Here is a 16,734-nt window from a genome sequence, read left to right on the forward strand (position 1 = left end):
AGAGAATGCTTTGCTCCCCGCTCCCCGTTCGTTGTCATGCTCTGGCCCACTGTGGTCCTCGTTGCTGGTATCTGGTCCGCACCCGCCGCCGCCACCATCGTTCATCGCCCCGTTCGCAATGCAACTGGTGCAGCAGCTCTTGTCGCGCGTGCGTGCGGTGCTGCCTACCTACGGAGCATGTCAGAGCTAGCTGCTTAGGTGCCCAGCAAGGCGCCCTGGCTCACTAGCTGTGACGCTACTCTGAGCGTTGGTTTGGGCGCAGCCAAGCGAGATCCCCAAAGGCAAAAGGTCTTTCCGTTCCAGGGACTGTACGGGGTAGGCAGGGCGTCTGTACAAGCGTGCATGTATCCGCTAGGAAGAAGGCCGGTAGGTCGGTATGAGAGGGGGTGGTGTTAGCATGGACCCTTTTCTCCCTCTCTGCCTCTCCTTTCTCGTCGTCGTCGTCTCGGGCGGGCAATTGTATGATCCCGGATGTCCTGGGAGGTGGGACTTTGTCCCCATCGCCTCGCCTGCTTACCATTCTTTGGGTTCCCTGTTGGTCAAACTGCGTAATCTAGCTGGGAGCGCGGCACCCCAAAACGAGACTATCTCGAGCCAAGATGGGTCCGGCCCATGTCTGAACGATCACTACACCCTCCATGAACCCCAGAAACCCCGTTTTTCCCCTCGTTGGCGACTCTCCCCCGTGGGAATGGCCAGTGAGCAGAGTCTGGCTGTGGGGAGACTGCCCCATTCCGGCCGACTCTTCGCACAGCTAACAGCTTGCCTTTCCCTCGCTAAACTTTGACAGGAGGCAGGAGAGACAAGACAGATTGATTACGAGACGTGTCGATGAGACGATCTGGGAGTCCATCTTGTCCTGGCTTGCCTACCTTGTGTTGTGCGGGGAACTTGGCCATCATCGTCTTCCTGTTTGAGACCCTCGTCGTCTAGGTTGCCCCGATTCTGCACATGAACCCCGTCACCATCTTCACGCATATCCTTCCACACAACTTCTTTTTTTCTCCCATCTCGATCAGGTCAGTCCTTGCCACGCCGACATACTCTTACACAACCCCTGGCTTGCCATCATATCAATCACTCCTGATCTTCTCACCTCATTTCTTTCCAACATACACACGAGAGCCCAGGTGCAGCCTCACCACCTGAATTGGCACTGCGTCATACGAACATACACACACATACACACAAGTCTCGGGCAGTCTGCTGTGATTCATTGTTGAGTGAAACAGTCCAGCATGGCATCGGCTGCCGTCGACAGCAAGCCTCAGTCGGAGGCGGGAACCGACATCGCCCATCAGGAGAACGTCTCGCCGCGCAACCAGCCCTCTCGTCAGTCCAGTAAAAGCCAGGTTCGCCACCGGGCCTCAGTCGCCTGTGCCTCCTGCAGAGACCGCAGGATCAGGTGTGTCGTGCCCAAGGGCGAGCGGGAGTGCACACAATGCAAGCGCACGGGGACAGAGTGCATCATCAAGAACGACGACGAGCGGCGGCGGTAGGTTCCAGCCAGTTCATTGTCCATCGTAACTCTGGCCATGCATACACATCCTGACTGACTTCCAATGCGCAGCCCCATCTCAAAGGCATACATGTCATCCCTTTCTGAGCGCATCAATATGCTCGAAAGCATGCTCCTCGACAAGGGAGTCGTACCGCCGCCGGCTGTCCACCCGCCAAAGACCAGGCAAGAGGCACAGTCCAAGCAGCCCGAAGATACGGCAAAGCAGCCCAACGGCCACGTTCACAGCCTCAATGGCGCCGGCATCGGCCATTCTCCGTCGTCGCGCGAGATCGTTCCATCTCCACCAGACTCGGGCCACGACGACTTCGCCATGAATGAGAGCGACCAGGCCGAAAGCATCATGGCCCAGAGCCACCACAACTATCAGCCCTTGACCAAGGAAACCTCGCCCTTCCGCAACCTGGATCCTCGGAAAGAGGACATCGTCTTTCGTCTGCTCGCCACAAAGGGCAACCTCTCCTTTGACCAGCTGTCCGGCAGGTTTCGCTTCTTCGGACCGACTGCCAACAGCCACGTCTACTCGGACGCTCCGTTCGCGGGCGACCTGCGGGAGCCCCCCGAGCAGATCCGCAGGTCTGAGCGCATCGTACGCTCGCTCACTCCCGGCACGCACGAGTACCTCATGAGCTGCTTCTGGGAGCACTACAACCTGGTCATGCCGGTTCTCGACCAGGCCGCCTTCGAGCGAGACCGCGAATCGCAGTGCCCTCGCTTCTACTCGTCATTCCTGCACATCACCGTTCTCGCCATGGGCTACCGGTTCGCCGACCAGGACCGCGAGGACATGCGCAAGATCAGTCTGGGCAACCGCGAGAGCACTCTGCACCGGGAGGCCAAGTACATGATGGACATCGAGCTCGAGAGGCCCGGCGGTATCCCTAGTGTGCAAGCCTTGCTGCTGCTGGGCGACCTGGAGTGTGGTGTGGGCAGGGACAATACGGGTTGGATGTATTCGGGTAAGTGAAAGATCATGTTTAGTGTCTGAAGCTTGGGACTGACCCCGACGACCCACAGGCATGGCCAACCGCCTCGCCTTTGACATTGGTCTGCATCTTGACTGCCAGAGCGACACGATGCCCGACCAAGAGATCCAGATCCGGCACATGGTCATGAAGGCATGCATCGTCTTTGACAAGTACTGGGCCCTCTTCCTCGGCCGGCCTACAAGCATCAAGAGCCAGGATATCGGCATCGACCTCCTCTCTAAGCGCTTCTCTATGCTCGCTTCTGGAAGTGAGACCAAGAGGGATGCGGCGACAGCAAGCGTCGAGATTTACGAGTATCTCATCGAGCTGATGGAGCTCGCTGGCAAAATCTCCGAGACGCGGGACTACAGCAAGGCCAATGCCAACGACCACAACAACATCTTTGCGATCAACGAGTCCGAAGAGAGCGCCTACCTCCACGTCATTAGCCTGGACCGCCAGCTCCAGAACTGGTACCGCCGCCTCCCAGACCACCTGACCTGGAAGCCGGCCAACATCAAGGCGGCCCCCTTCAACTACTTCCTCCTTCACCAGCAGTACCACGTGTCCATGATCCTCCTCCACAGGCCCTGGGCCAAGTACGGCGTCTCCAGTTCGGACGGCGCGAGCACCAACTCCCACCCGAGCCCGGCCGAGTCCAACCACCACGGCCGCGACTCCGTCAGCCAGAAGCACCTCGCCATGGTCGGCCATGGCCTGGGGCTTGGTGACCCGCAGTCAATCGTCGACGACAGCCGCACGTCCCTGTCGCGCAGCATCTGCACCCAGCAGGCCATCCGGGTCGCCCGCATCTTTTGGCAGCACCGCCAGCGCTTCGACGGCCGCAAGATGTGCTCGACGGGCATGCAGCACGCCGGCTCGGCCGCCATCGCTCTCATCGCGGCCCTGGCCTTTGCAGGCACCGACGCCGACCGTCGTAGCTACCTAGGCTACCTTGACATTCTGTCGGCCGCGCTGACCGACATGGGCCATACCTACGAGCCGGCCGCGCGCATGGACGAGCTGCTGAAGGCCGTGCTGGACCAGTTCCGCGGCGACACCAGTGGGGTAGCGACAGCTTTCCGGCCCGGTGGCGCCACGGTGAGCGTGTTTGGCTCGGCCGGTAGCAGCATGATGTCGAGTGGCTGGCAGGCGAGCCCGGATACGGCCTACTCTGTCCTCCCAGCGCGCCGCGAGCACCCAGACCAGGAGCATACCCACCCAGCTGTCAAGAAGATCCGCCCGACGCCCAGCAGGCGAGCGTCAGAATTTACTCGGCCGCCGCCGCCGTTCTTCGCCGGCAACCGGCAGCCGACTCCGCCCAGTTCGGCCCAGAGCCACCATGCGCAGTTCGGCATGAGCCACCACGGATCGTTCTCCCACATGATCCCGGGCCTGTATCCGGGGGCGGAGCCTTCGGAGCCGTTCAACCTGGACTTCTTGGGCGGCTCCGCCATCGACCTGGATGAGCACGACGAGCGCAACGGCGACGGCGGCATGCGGTCCGCGGACGAGTTCGCCCTCGTGACGCCGGCTTCCACGGAGGCGTGGGGTGTCGGCAGCGGCATGAACGGCACTCCTGCCAACGCGCACTCGGGCTCCGGCCTCGACCTGCCCATGGGGGACTGGATTGCCAGCCCTGCTAATCTAGCCACCGCCACCAACAATAACGGCGTGGCCAAGTCCGGGTCGGGTCCCACCTCTGTGCCCGAGATCAATGGCAGTACGAAGTCTGGCTCGCCGGGCCCGGACCATGGCCAGGTCAATCATAACGGAGATGCCGAAGCTGTTGCCCACCACCAGATGGGCGTGGTCGGAGGTGATGCAGCCAAGAGCGAGACGTCCCCGTCCGCAGCGGACATGGGCCTAGATAACACCAACGTCAACGGTGGAGGGGGGATGGAGTGGATGGGCAGCGAGGGCGGCCTTAACGCGCTGAGCCCTGTGAGTAACCTCCGCGGCCTCGTCGGCAAGACGGCGGCTGGCTCTGTGGAGTCGGGTATGGTGAATGGCGGCGGACGTAATCATGAGCTTGACTTTTTCAGTTTTTGAGTGATCTTTGTGTCTCTCTCTTTGGACATGATTTGGGCTCCACACATGCGCCACGGTTTGCAAACGTACAAGCACACGGATGGTCTGGAGTTTGCTGGGCTTCTCATATTTTTTTTTTCCAGCGTGGCGGGCTTTTGACCTTTTCAGAGCGACTTGTGTGCATTGGACTGGGAGATTGAATGGGCCGGGACTGGCTGCAAGAACATTGCTCAGAGTGGATGTCCTCTCTTTGTTTTTGTCTTGTTTTCCTGGTTGTTCAGAAAAGGACACCCTAGGGTGTCTGGGGCAGATAGTCGTATATACTTCTCCAAGTGAAGTGATTCATTAATCTGGGAACAGTTTCACCTTGTTCCGTGATGCTCGCTTGTGAGATTCTCCTGTGACCCGAGGCCATCTCCCTCTCGTTTCGCCCGAGCAGCACCCCCAACCATCGCCCATTATTTGGGAGCAGCTTGCAGTCCTTCGAAATGGGTGTCAATACAAGAGACTTTCCCATGGTTACATGTCGTGTTGGTCGTACCAGGTTCTCTCGCCCTTTTACGATTCCGGTGAAAAAAAGAAATCCCCGGTGTCATCGCAAAACCCTTTTTTTCTCACTGCGTGGAGAAGCCGCCGTCGGCGACGAGGGCCGCCCCTTGCACGAAGCTGCTCATGGGCGAGGCGAGGAAGGTGATGGCGTCGCCGATCTCGTCCATCTGGGCGAGCCTCTGCAGGGGCGTGTTGTCGAAGTCGCTCCGGAGGGGCGAGCTGGGGTCCTCGAGGACCTTGTTCAGCAGCGGCGTCTCGACGTAGCTGGTCTCGAGTGTTAGCAGAGCTTTCTTCAGGCAACTCTCTTGTTGTCAACTAGACAAATGAAAGGACTCTTTTTTTGGGGGGGATGGGCAACATACCCGGGGCAGATGGCGTTGATGCGGATGTTCTTGGGGCCGTAGTGGTTCGCGTCGCCGCGGGTCATGCCAATCACGCCTGAGCTCTGTCAGATACTGAGGGTTCTTTCGCGCACACGGGGTGCGGTGCACACCGATCCGGGGACAGATTTCAAGGGGGGGGGGGGACATACCGTGCTTGGCAGCCGAGTAGGCCGTGTGCGGGAGCTGCCGCACGCCCGGGGCGATGAGCCCGAGCATCGAGGCGACGTTGATGATGCGGCCCCGTCCTTCCCGCACGCCTAGGTCTCTGATGAAGGGGGGGAGTTCCAACAGTTAGCCACAAGGCCAGCCCATATACACGAGCTAAAAAAAAAAAAAAACACGATGCCCATCCGGAGGGGATAGAAGAAAAAACTCACTCCTGCTCCACCATGACCGCGAGCTCCTCCCTCTGGCACCTCCACACGCCGTCGAGGTCGACGTCGAGCACGCCGCGCCACTCCGACTCGGGCACCGCGTGCGTCGGCCGGCCGCTGCCCCCGATGCCCGCGTTGTTGACCGCGACGTCGAGCCGCCCGAACCGGTCGGCCGTGCGCCGGACGCAGTCGCGCACCCCCCGCGGGTCGCGCACGTCGAGCCGCAGGCTCAGGATCTCGACGTGCGGAAACCTGGCCGACAGGGCCGCGTTGGCGGCCTCGAGCCCCGCGGCGTTGATGTCGGCGAGGGCGAGGCGCCGGATGCCGTGCCGCGCGAAGGAGAGGGCCGTGTGCTGGCCTATGCCCGAGGCGGCGCCCGTGATGAAGGCTGTGCCTCTGAGGAGTTGCGCCATGGTCCCGGGGGGGGGTTGTTTCTGGACAAAGGGGTGTGTTCTGAGGAGGAGAGGGCTACCTCGGTTTCTGGTTTACGGTGAGGTTTCGACTTGATGGATGCAGGCGGCGTTGCCACGGTGAGCCCAGAACGCGCAGGTAGGTTCACACAGAGGATTGGGCAGTTGGGACAGAAGCGCAATGTATGTGTGAGACAGTACGGAACGCTTGCGCCATATGACTGAAGAAGGAAGTATTGGGAACATGTGTATGTCTTCATACGAGTCCCTTTTCTCCAACAAATACACGAGCAACGCCCCCCCGGAGCTGCCGGGTGTTTTTTACCAGCTTCAAGCTCTCCCCCCCCCCCCCCCGCCCCCGGTTTCTCCTCACGACATCCCAATAGTTAACCTTCCCCGGGCTCGACTCGCGGCCAGGGGTCCTTGCTTTTCCCCGCGCCCCCGAGCATCAAGCATAAGAACGCGCGGGAGGCTCATCCGCAACGGCAGGCTCCACGTGGAGATGCTAGCTGGGCTTTTTCCTTCCCGCTGCGTGAAGAAGCTGGGGTTTGGGGGGGGGGCCTTTCTTTGTCGAGTGTCGCCCCGAAACTCCCCAGTCTCGTCGTCCGGTCATGTTTAGCTTAGCACACCATTGTTTAGGTAGTTTGCAAAGAGTCATGTAAAGAGGGGAGGGGGGCCCTGCCACTACTCAAGCAGCAAGGCGGGAGAGCTCCCGAATGAGCAGCAGCCCGGGCGGCGGTCTTCGTTTTCCGCAGCGGGCTCCCCACTCGGTGGCTTTGCAGGGGGGGCCATTTTCCGGCACTGTTCACTGCAGGCAGCGCTAATGTGGTATCGTGTTAGTGCGCATGCTGTGATTTGAGGAACGAGGTTTGCAATCCCGAACTGGAAGCCTTCACTGAGAGGCTATGATACTCCAACGAAGTGGGAAACGTTCTGGTCCGGTGGTTCTTTGTTGAGGCGTGCAACGGTGTGTGCCTCCGAGTACCGGCTCGGGTCCGCCAATTGCCGCCGGCATGGCTGCTTGGCTCTCCCGGCGGGGGGCTTGATCACAAGCTTTGCCAAAACATCGAGACAATTCCCGAGTTCTTGAGACATCATCCGACTTCATAAAGAAGCAGGTAGTGCTCCTTATTACATGGCTGGCCGAGTTATCCGTTTGATACGGATCGTCTGCGCGTGTAAGTCAGGCGGGCACGGCCGGGGGCCGACGTAGCCGATCTTGAGGCTGGCAAAACAGCTTACAAAGAGTGAATAGAATGACAGCGGCATGTTTCATATGCAGATCTCGAACTATAAAACGACCGCTTCTTTTTTTGATAGAGCCGAAGGGAGGAGAGATGGGAGAGATGGGAGAGATGAACGTGCCCCCAGGTGAGAAGAACAATCAATAATTAGATTGATTTTCCGAAGTATCTGGCTGCTTCTAGTCAGGCCGATGGCCGTGGCATCTAACAGATGACACCAGCTTGACTCGAGTATTTGACAGGAACGGACGCCTACATTACCCCTTCTAGGCATGCCGGAAGCTCACCTTTTTCATCGTGCGCGCATATAGTGTTAGATGAAGTAACACAGCATCCCCGATTCCAGGAACGGACCCAGGTTATCATCAGAGGGGCTTGGCTGTAAGGAGCGTGAACTCTGCAGCATTGTGCCTGACAGCGTGGGAACCAAGTGATCTTCGCTACCAGTGTCCAATTTCGTCTGGCGACCGGACGCGAGAAAAAAACAAATAGAATAGAGAGGAAGATGCCACGTCGATACATTACCCGGTGCTCGCCGGGAGGCCTCGACTATTTAACCCACACACGGCACCTCGACTTACCCGTCTTGGCACAGGATGCCGTCCATATTAGGTTCTGGGGAAAGTTGGAAGGCTTATTTACGGCCCATGGGGTTCGGGGCGCCACGGACGCAATTGGGTCTGAGGGGAGTGGGAGAGGAGGGGAGGGGGGGGGGGAACCGGTCGGGGTTGCACACCGTGCCTGGATATATTCATGCCAATTAACATGCGTCATTAGACAGCGACGGTGGCCGTCGGAAGGTGAGCCGTATTGCAACTCCTTTATCTCTTGGCACTCTACCAGGTTGCCGGACAGCCGTGGGATGATATCAGCGAAATGCGGCCATAAGAAAAAAAAGTGTATATAGAATCGGGGAGGACGTCGATAGATGGGCCGTAGATGGGCGGACGGTGCGCCTTGCGTGATCACGTCGAGCACGTCCAAGGACCAACGAGATATAGACGCCCGAGACGACCAGCTTCTCTCCAGTTACATTCTTGTCTTTTCTAGTGTCCGAGGGGATGGGGCAAGCACCCTCTCAGCCTGGTCCGCCGGGGACCAAGTTCCGCGTTATTGGAGCGGGCATGTAAGTGCTCCCTCCCAGCTCTGGGGTTTTCATACTAGGTCACTGGGCGAACCGCCGGGGAGAGATGGTGTAGTGCTGTGGGCAACCGACACATCAACTTGAATGGGAAGCATTGAATGCAAGGCGGTTGCATAGCGTACTTGCTCCGGGGCCGTCACGATTATACTCTCCCAGCATCCAACTCGATTCTGATCTTTGGGGCGTATACAGGTGTCGGACCGGTACCAAGACATTTAACGAAGCATTGACGATACTACTCAACGGCCCTGTCCATGATGCCGGCGTACAATCCCTCGGAGGCTCGTGGCACCAGATAAACCGCTGGCTCGAGATCATGAAACTGGCGCCCAAGGCCAAGACACTGAGCCAAAAGAAGTACCTCCAGTATTGTCTCGCCGACATCCTAGACGGCTATGTCGCGACTGTGGACAGCCCAGCGATTGCATTGACACCCGAATTGGTAAGATGAACCCTCCGTAAGAGCATCCAGATCCGCTCAGGATGATCCATACCTTTCCATACAATCGCACAGACGTGGGGAAAAAAAAAAGATTGACGGCCTCGGAAACAGATAGAACTGTACCCAGACGCGCTCGTCATCGCGACGACGCGGGACCCGGAGTCCTGGTGGAAGAGCATGAACCTGGTCAACGGCATGATGGCCAACTGGTACATAGTCTTCATCATCATGTTCGTGCCCAAGATCGGCGTCTACGGGCGGTGGCGCGTGCTGCTCATGCACCTGTCGCTGTGGCGCTACGGCGACCCCAACATCCACGAGGGCACGCTCAAGAAGCACGAGGACCACCTCAAGGCGGTGGTCCCCCCGGAGAAGCTGTACTGGTACAATGTCAAGGACGGGTGGGAGCCGCTGTGCAAGATCCTCGGCGTGCCCGTGCCCGACGTGCCCTTCCCGCACAACAACTCGTCCCACGAGGCCGGGCTGAGGTACAAGGAGGCCATCACCGCCGGCGTCATATCGTGGACGTTCGTCCTGGCCATGTGGTACGCCATCTACTGGTTCTTCTGGGGGAGGAGCGAGGCAAGGGGCATCTCCGGCTTATTCACCTCGGCCCTTCACCGCTAGAAACGCGGCCCTCGGCCCTTCTCCTCGTGCCCAAACCGTTCGACCGACTGAGCGAGCAAGCCAGCAGCGGGTCAGCCTTTCTTTTCATTTGCTGAGGGTGGAACCCTTCATGTGTATATATTATCCCGCAGACACGAAATAGCACCGTCGGAATCGACGCCATGAGGCTTATCCCCGAAGTGATTCCTGGGCCGGCTGATTATGGACTTGCACTGCAGGGTCTTGGAGCAGTTCCGGAATTTGAGAGGCTCCCGTACGCGGAGTTTTCCTTCGTGTGCACAGCAGCCCCCTAAGCACGGCCAAGAACGGCCGATCTGATTCTCTTTCTCCCTGCATGAGTTAGCTTGGGAGAACGGCAGATGAGAGAGAAGGAAAAAAGCAAAAAGCAAACGGCCCAACGGGTCATCTGGCATAAGGCCTGCATCAGCCGGCAGGTCCGAAGAGATTGAGTGCCTGTCGGTGTGCGGCCGTGTAACCCTGGCTAAGGCATCGCGAAAACGAAAATGCCCTCTCGATGCAGGGATGACCCGTCTACCTGTCACTCGGCCTTGATAAGCGCACTCGCTGGCGACCCGAAACATCGCCCTGACTGGCCGGCGGCGGTGAAACCAGCAAGAGAATCTTTCAACGTCGGACATGGTCAGGTCAGATAAGACGAAACCCTGCGAGTTCGCAACAGTGAGGCATGCAACGTTCGTCTGCTAGATAAGCGCTCGCCGAGGATGATGCCATTGTGTATACGATTCACGCAGAGCTTCGCCGTGAGACAAAAGGAAAAAAAAAAGACATCCATCCCTGCTTATAGATCTTTCCTACACCGCCCAAGTAAGCCTCGCGGGCGCCGGCGGCACTGACACTGACTCTGTCTTATCCCAAGGAGGGACGGGGCAAGACTCACTGGCACTGGATCACGAAGCTCATTCGCAGAGTTTCTCTTTCATTCTTTTTGTTGTGTATGACTTTGTGTGAAAAGGCAAATGCGTGATCTGCTCACCGCTTCGTTGCCGGCTTAGGTGAGGCGGTTAATCCTCGCAAAAAGCATGAAGCGAGTCTCTGTTGCGCATATCACCCCCGAGACAGGAGAAGGGAAAAGAAGGTTTCCGCCGTCCTTTGATACCTGCCAGCATCACCATGATCACTCGACACGGTTGGTCCCCTGAACCAGATCTGCGAGGAGACCAGGGAGGCAAGTACACGCGTCATCGCCTCGATAGACTCGCCAACCCGCAGTGTCACAGATCCCATGCCGGCCAAGAGTCTGGTTATCGGGCCATCATCGACTACCGTGTCGCGACATGCACGCCTCCGATACGTTCATGCGAGGAGGCTATTCCTTCCCGTTATCTACGGATCCTGACTAGATGCCGCAACCTTGTCGGCACCGACGTGGCAATCAGCCTGCGTATAAGTTGCGTCATGTCGCCGCCCTGACTTGCCTCCAGACATGCCCCTTTTACTCACCATATCACCACCCCAAGCCAGGATCACAGAGGTCGCTTTACCAAACGACCAGTCGTTGTATTGTCGACAACACTCTCTTTCTAGAGCAGAACATAGTGTGACAAGTCTGAGTGCAGTCTTGACCACTCTGACTCTTACTTGACAACGAACGGCTGTCTATACTCGCTTACTTATAGCCAGAGGTCCCGATTGGCTCTTTTCTGACTATAAGTGCACACACACACACACACACACACGCGCGCGTCTGGATCAACACCCGCCAACACACGCGATGTCATACAAGCTAGCCATATCCTCCATGTCCCTCGGCCGGGGCGTCGCCGGCCACGACCTCCAGGACAAGCTCGACATGGCGGCCAAGTACGGGTACGAGGGGGTCGAGATCTTCTACGAGGACCTGGCCGACCAGGCCCGGCGCTGGGCCGAGGAGGACGGCAGCCCGCCCGACCTGCTCGCCGCGGCCCGGTGCGTGCGCGGCCTGTGCGACGAGCGGGGGCTCAAGGTGATCTGCCTGCAGCCCTTTGCGCAGTTCGAGGGCCTGCTCGACCGCGCCGAGCACGCGCGCCGCCTGCGCGAGCTGGCCGCCTGGCTCGACCTCGCGCGCGCGCTGGGCACCGACCTCGTCGCCCTGGCCTCGAGCTTCCTGCCCGCGGGCCAGGTGTCGGACAGCCTGGGCCTCATCGTCGCCGACCTGCGCGAGGCGGCGGACCTGGCGGCCGGGGCCGGGGTGCGCCTGTCGTACGAGAGCCTGTGCTGGGGCACGCGCGTCGACGACTGGGAGGCCTGCTACGACGTCGTGTGCAAGGTCGACCGGCCCAACTTCGGCATGTGCCTCGACACGTTCAACATCGCGGGCCGGCTGTACGCCGACCCGACGAGCCCGACGGGCAAGCTGCCGCACGCCGACGAGGCCGTCCGGCGGTCCATGGCGCGGCTCATCGGCCGCGTCGACGCCGACAAGGTCTTTTACGTGCAGGTCGTCGACGCCGAGCGCCTGGCCAGCCCGCTGACGCCCTCGCACCCGTTCCACCAGCCGGGCCTGCCGGCGCGCATGAGCTGGTCGCGCAACTGCCGGCTGTTCTACGGCGAGGAGGACCGGGGCGCCTTCCTGCCCGTGCGCGGCATCGCGTGGGCGTGCCTCCGCGGCATCGGGTACGAGGGGTGGGTCAGCATGGAGCTGTACAACCGGCGCATGGGGGACGCGGACCGCGGCGTGCCCGAGGAGCTGGCGCGCCGGGGCGCCGTGGCGTGGGAGAAGCTCGTCGCCGACATGCGGGTGCCCGACTACCAGTACGACAGCAGCCTCCGGTCCACGCCCGAGTCGCCCTGAGTGTGCGCTCTCTTGTCCAGGGACGAGAGTCTCTTATTAGCTCGTGTGTCATATCGAGTCAATCCGTTTTGTCTGGCGTCTAGGGTAGGATATTCGATGGATGGTGGTCGGATGTGGGTATCTCAAGGATCTCACGGGCTCATGGCTTCTGGATCGTTTTTTTTTTAGTATTTTGAACAGACGGCTCGGCACACCTTGATCTTGTGTTTGCTTGGTATCCATTTTAGCTGTAGGCTTTCTCAAGGCAACAGGGTAGACTGCAAGGCCAGCAATGATAACACGCACCTATGAGAGCTACATTTCCTTGCTACCGTACACGACGCAAAGAGGTACACTGTCGTTCACATGCCAAAGAGAAAACACGAAATCCGTTAATACACGCAATCCTGAGCCCGAGAACAGAGAGATAAAAGCAGCCCGGCATATGTGTTCCACAGCAGGACTATCTTTCCGAGATCGAGACGCAAAGCTGCAGCCACATGCAGCTGCCCGGACGGACGAACATCAACGAGCCAGAGGGTATCAATTCAATACAAGTTCTACTTCCCACACCTCAATGCAGCACATAGCTATGCAGGCAGGCTAATCAAGCCCAGGAAACGTGACGCCCGGCTTCTTCTGCTGCCGTGCGCCCTTGCCCTTCTTCCTCTTCTTCTTGGGCTGGCTCTGCCGCCTCGAGCTCGAGTCGTCGCTGTCCGGGTCGTCGCCGTCGCTGCCATCCTCTTCGTCGCTCTCGGCGGAGCGTTTGACGCCGCCGGCCTCTTCGTCCGAGTCCTCCTCGGCGTCCTCGTTGTCGGCGTCCTCGCTGTCGAGCCAGACCTTGACCGTCCTGCCGCCGCCCGAGATCATGCGGCCCTGGCAGTCGAAGCTCACGGCGGTGACGCCCTCGACGTCGTCGTGCCGCAGCGTGAGCTGCACCTCGCGGCGCTTGAGGTCGACGAGGCTCAGGCTGCCGTCGCCGACGCCGACGACGACCTTCTTGCCCCAGCCGAGCTCGTCGGGCACGCGCACGATGGCGTCGAGGCTCTCGGCGTCCCTCCTGCCTTTGCCGCCGGCCACGTAGATGCGCTCCTGCTGGTCGTCCCACGAGCCGCGGTCCCAGAGCGTGAGGACGCCGGAGCCGGTGCCGACGGCGACGACGGCGTTGCTGCGCAGCTTCCTGGGGCCCAGGCCCGAGGGGATCAGCGTCGAGCAGAGCAGCTCGTCGTCCTGGTCCTCGGAGCGGGCCATGATGCCGTGGCGCAGGTCCGTCACGGCCAGCGTGCCGGCGCCGGTGCTGACCCACTGCTTGGGGAAGCCTGAGGTGCTCTCGGCGGAGGGGGGCAGCGGCGTCAGGGAGGTGACGTAGTCGTCGTGCGGCTTGTGCTTGCGCAGGGGCGTCGACTCGATGGCGCCGTTCTGGCGCAGGTCGAACAGGTAGAGGAAGCCGTCGTCGGTGCCGAGGAGCAGGGTCTGCGGGGACAGGGCGTGCATGATGGCGGGGGCGTCGGGCGGCGAGTCGGGTCGGGAGCCGGGGATGCTGATCTTGGAGGCCACGACGCCGGTCTCGGGGTCGAACTGTTTGACGACGGAGTCTTTGCCGGCGGAATATAGGGCTAGGCGAAGGGAAGACGGGTTAGTTTCCTAGCCATTGGTCCTTTGCAAAGAGTGTGGAAGGGAGTGAGCCCGCTTACTGGAGCCGTCATGGCTGTAGGCGAGACAGCGGCAGCTGCCCTTGTGCCGGCGGGTGCTCCAGACGGTCTTGATCAGGCCGCGCCCGCCCACGATGCTGCCATTCTCGTCGCTGCCGCCCTCTGGGCTGCCGTCCGAGGGGATGCGGAAGCACTCGACGTGGCCGCTGGACAGGCCCACGGTAAGAAGAGGCTCGGTAGGGTGGACGACTTGGGTGAAGAGCTCCGAGGTCAGAGGCAAGGTGCAGAGATTCTCCAACATGTTGCCCAGATTCCGATGGGGACCACACCCTCGTGATCCCGACCAATTGACCGATTAGTGTGTGGCGAGACGGTTGGATGGGTTGGTTGTGTGCAGCTCAAAACATGTGAAGAGGATCATCGGATGCGCATTTCGAGAATGTTTTTTTTCTCTCTCTGGGGTGGGTTTAGATGGGAATGGTACCTGAATCGCCGGACCTTCAGGGCTCGGTTCCCCACTCCTCCCCACATGTCAGCCCTGAGCCTCCCGTATCTCAGCCCCAAGTTTAAGTGCAAGCAGGTACCTGTCTGGGCCTAGTTGTACTTGTACACTCCATCTTACACTCGACCCTTGGAATGGACCTTGCACTCTCGATCGCAACTCGGAGTACGCCCTTGGTCAAGGTCTACGTAGTCTACCATGGGAGGCCAGCTTGAGGTGCAGTGCAGAGCATATAATTTCTGTAGAGATTACCTGAAGACCTGGTTGCGCAGGAATGTCCAGACAATGAAACACCCGGCCTGTCCCAAGCTGTCCCACAAATCACTTGCTGGCTCTGCTTGTACATTCCCGCCCTGCATCTGCAGGCTGGCAGACTCGTAACCAGCCACCTTGTAGCTGCGCACGCGCAAGATTGTCTTGATAGGATCGACACGTTGCTTGTCTGTCTTTTCTGAACCGGCTTAGATGGCTGTCGTATAGTATCCCCAACACGCATACAACACGCCGGCTGTCTCAAAGACAACCTCTCCCCGGCTACCCAGGTATCTTGAGACTACCTTAATCCACCATGAAGCTCCTCACCAGCGTCGTGGCCATGGTCCTGGCCCGGCTGTCGGCAGGCCTCGTCGCCACGGCGGCAGCCGCCTCACCAGCATCTCCGAGATGCGTCATGTACCTGACAGGGTAATTGCCTGCATACCCGACTCGCGTTGCTTCCCCCCAGCTGACCACCCGTGCCGTCCCGGCCAAAGCCAACACCCCGTCACGCCCGACGCAGCGCAGATGGCACGCGTCTCCCACGTCCTGCTGGCCTTCCTGCCCTCGGACATGTTCAACGGCGACGCCGGCGACGAGCGCACGACCTGGCCGCTCTTCACGTCCGTGGACGACGTCCGGCGGCGCTACCCCCCCGGCGACGCCGACGCGGCCAAGGTCATGGTCGCCATCGGCGGCTGGGGCGACACGCGCGGGTTCTCGGCCGCCGCGCGCAGCGCCGCGAGCCGCCGGCGGTTCGCGCGCAACGTGGCGCGCATGGTGGCGGCCACGGGCGCCGACGGCATCGACGTCGACTGGGAGTACCCCGGCGGCAACGGCGAGGACTACAAGCAGGTCCCCAACGGCGACAAGGCCTGGGAGGTCGAGGCCTACCCCTTGCTCGTGGCCGAGCTGCGCGCCGCCCTGGGCCCGCGGAAGCTGCTGTCGGCCGCCGTGCCGGGGAGGCCCGGCGACATGCTCGCGTTTACGCGGACGACGGTGCCGCGGATCATGAACCACGTCGACTTTCTCAACGTCATGACGGTGAGTACACCTTTTCGAGACCCCAAGCATCCAATCAATGGGCATCGGGGAGCCCCCTGGAAAAACTAAACATTTTCTTTTGTTGGACGCTCTACGTAGTACGATCTCATGAACCGCCGCGACAACGTCACCAAGCACCACACGGGGCTGCAGGACAGCATCGCCGGCCTGGACGCGTACATCCAGGCCGGCGCGGCCCCGCAGAACCTCAACCTCGGCTTCGCCTTTTACACGAAATGGGTCAAGACCGAGCACGCCTCCTGCCTTGTAAGTCATTCATCGCTCCCGTCTTTCATTCCAAGTTTTTTTTTTTATGCTAAACAGTTGGCCTCCCCCCCGACCCATCAGAAGGGCTCGCCGATCGGGTGCCCGACCCTGCTCCTCGAGGACCCCGAGACGGGCGCCGACCTCGGCCGCACGGGCGGCTTCGCGTGGCACGACCCGGTGCCCGAGGACCTCGAGGCCTCCTTCGCCCGGGCCAAGTCGCTCGGCCGGTACGACGAGTCCGGCGGCGGCGGGTACTACTACTGGGACGGCGAGGAGGACCTGTGGTGGACGTTCGACACGCCCGACGCCATCGCGCGCAAGTTCCCGGCCGTCGTCGAGGAGAAGAAGGTCGGCGGCGTGTTCGCGTGGGGGCTCGGGGAGGACGCGCCGGGGTTCGAGCACCTCGCTGCGGTGCTCCGGGGACTCGAGCGGCACGGGGCGGCGGCGGCGGGGGCTAGCAAGAATGAGCTGTAGTGCGGCTCGGTGTCTAGGCCTAGAAGAGAAGAATGTGACTTTCGACGTGACCCGATCGGCCTGAGAAGTAACACTTGTT

The 16,734-nt window shown here is 60.4% G+C and overlaps 6 protein-coding genes across 6 annotated transcripts; 4 read left to right on the forward strand and 2 right to left on the reverse strand.

Moving 5' to 3' along the window:
- Positions 1-1,238: 1,238 nt before the first annotated feature.
- E0L32_010816 (uncharacterized protein) lies at positions 1,239-4,539 on the forward strand (the record flags this gene model as incomplete). The annotated part of the gene is made up of 3 exons (XM_031133476.1): positions 1,239-1,495; positions 1,571-2,478; positions 2,537-4,539. The coding sequence occupies 3 exons, from the start codon at positions 1,239-1,241 to the stop codon at positions 4,537-4,539; spliced, it is 3,168 nt and encodes a 1,055-aa protein (XP_030988933.1).
- A 593-nt stretch (positions 4,540-5,132) lies between these two features.
- Positions 5,133-6,237, reverse strand: E0L32_010817 (uncharacterized protein; the record flags this gene model as incomplete). Its single annotated transcript, XM_031133477.1, has 4 exons — positions 5,133-5,331; positions 5,430-5,505; positions 5,600-5,715; positions 5,828-6,237. 4 exons carry the CDS (start codon positions 6,235-6,237, stop codon positions 5,133-5,135), a joined length of 801 nt encoding a protein of 266 aa, XP_030988934.1.
- Positions 6,238-8,938: 2,701 nt separating this feature from the next.
- On the forward strand, positions 8,939-9,691 carry E0L32_010818 (uncharacterized protein; the record flags this gene model as incomplete). Its single annotated transcript, XM_031133478.1, has 2 exons — positions 8,939-9,064; positions 9,176-9,691. The coding sequence occupies 2 exons, from the start codon at positions 8,939-8,941 to the stop codon at positions 9,689-9,691; spliced, it is 642 nt and encodes a 213-aa protein (XP_030988935.1).
- Positions 9,692-11,423: 1,732 nt separating this feature from the next.
- Positions 11,424-12,482, forward strand: E0L32_010819 (uncharacterized protein; the record flags this gene model as incomplete). The annotated part of the gene is made up of 1 exon (XM_031133479.1): positions 11,424-12,482. The coding sequence occupies one exon, from the start codon at positions 11,424-11,426 to the stop codon at positions 12,480-12,482; it is 1,059 nt and encodes a 352-aa protein (XP_030988936.1).
- Positions 12,483-13,064: 582 nt separating this feature from the next.
- Positions 13,065-14,414, reverse strand: E0L32_010820 (uncharacterized protein; the record flags this gene model as incomplete). The annotated part of the gene is made up of 2 exons (XM_031133480.1): positions 13,065-14,077; positions 14,156-14,414. The coding sequence occupies 2 exons, from the start codon at positions 14,412-14,414 to the stop codon at positions 13,065-13,067; spliced, it is 1,272 nt and encodes a 423-aa protein (XP_030988937.1).
- Positions 14,415-15,183: 769 nt separating this feature from the next.
- On the forward strand, positions 15,184-16,655 carry E0L32_010821 (uncharacterized protein; the record flags this gene model as incomplete). The annotated part of the gene is made up of 4 exons (XM_031133481.1): positions 15,184-15,299; positions 15,368-15,914; positions 16,014-16,181; positions 16,239-16,655. The coding sequence occupies 4 exons, from the start codon at positions 15,184-15,186 to the stop codon at positions 16,653-16,655; spliced, it is 1,248 nt and encodes a 415-aa protein (XP_030988938.1).
- Positions 16,656-16,734: the final 79 nt, after the last annotated feature.

This window comes from Thyridium curvatum (assembly GCF_004353045.1).
Source record: "Thyridium curvatum strain D216 chromosome Unknown NODE_92_length_156191_cov_86.571182, whole genome shotgun sequence".
NCBI classification, from domain to species: Eukaryota; Fungi; Ascomycota; class Sordariomycetes; order Thyridiales; family Thyridiaceae; genus Thyridium; species Thyridium curvatum.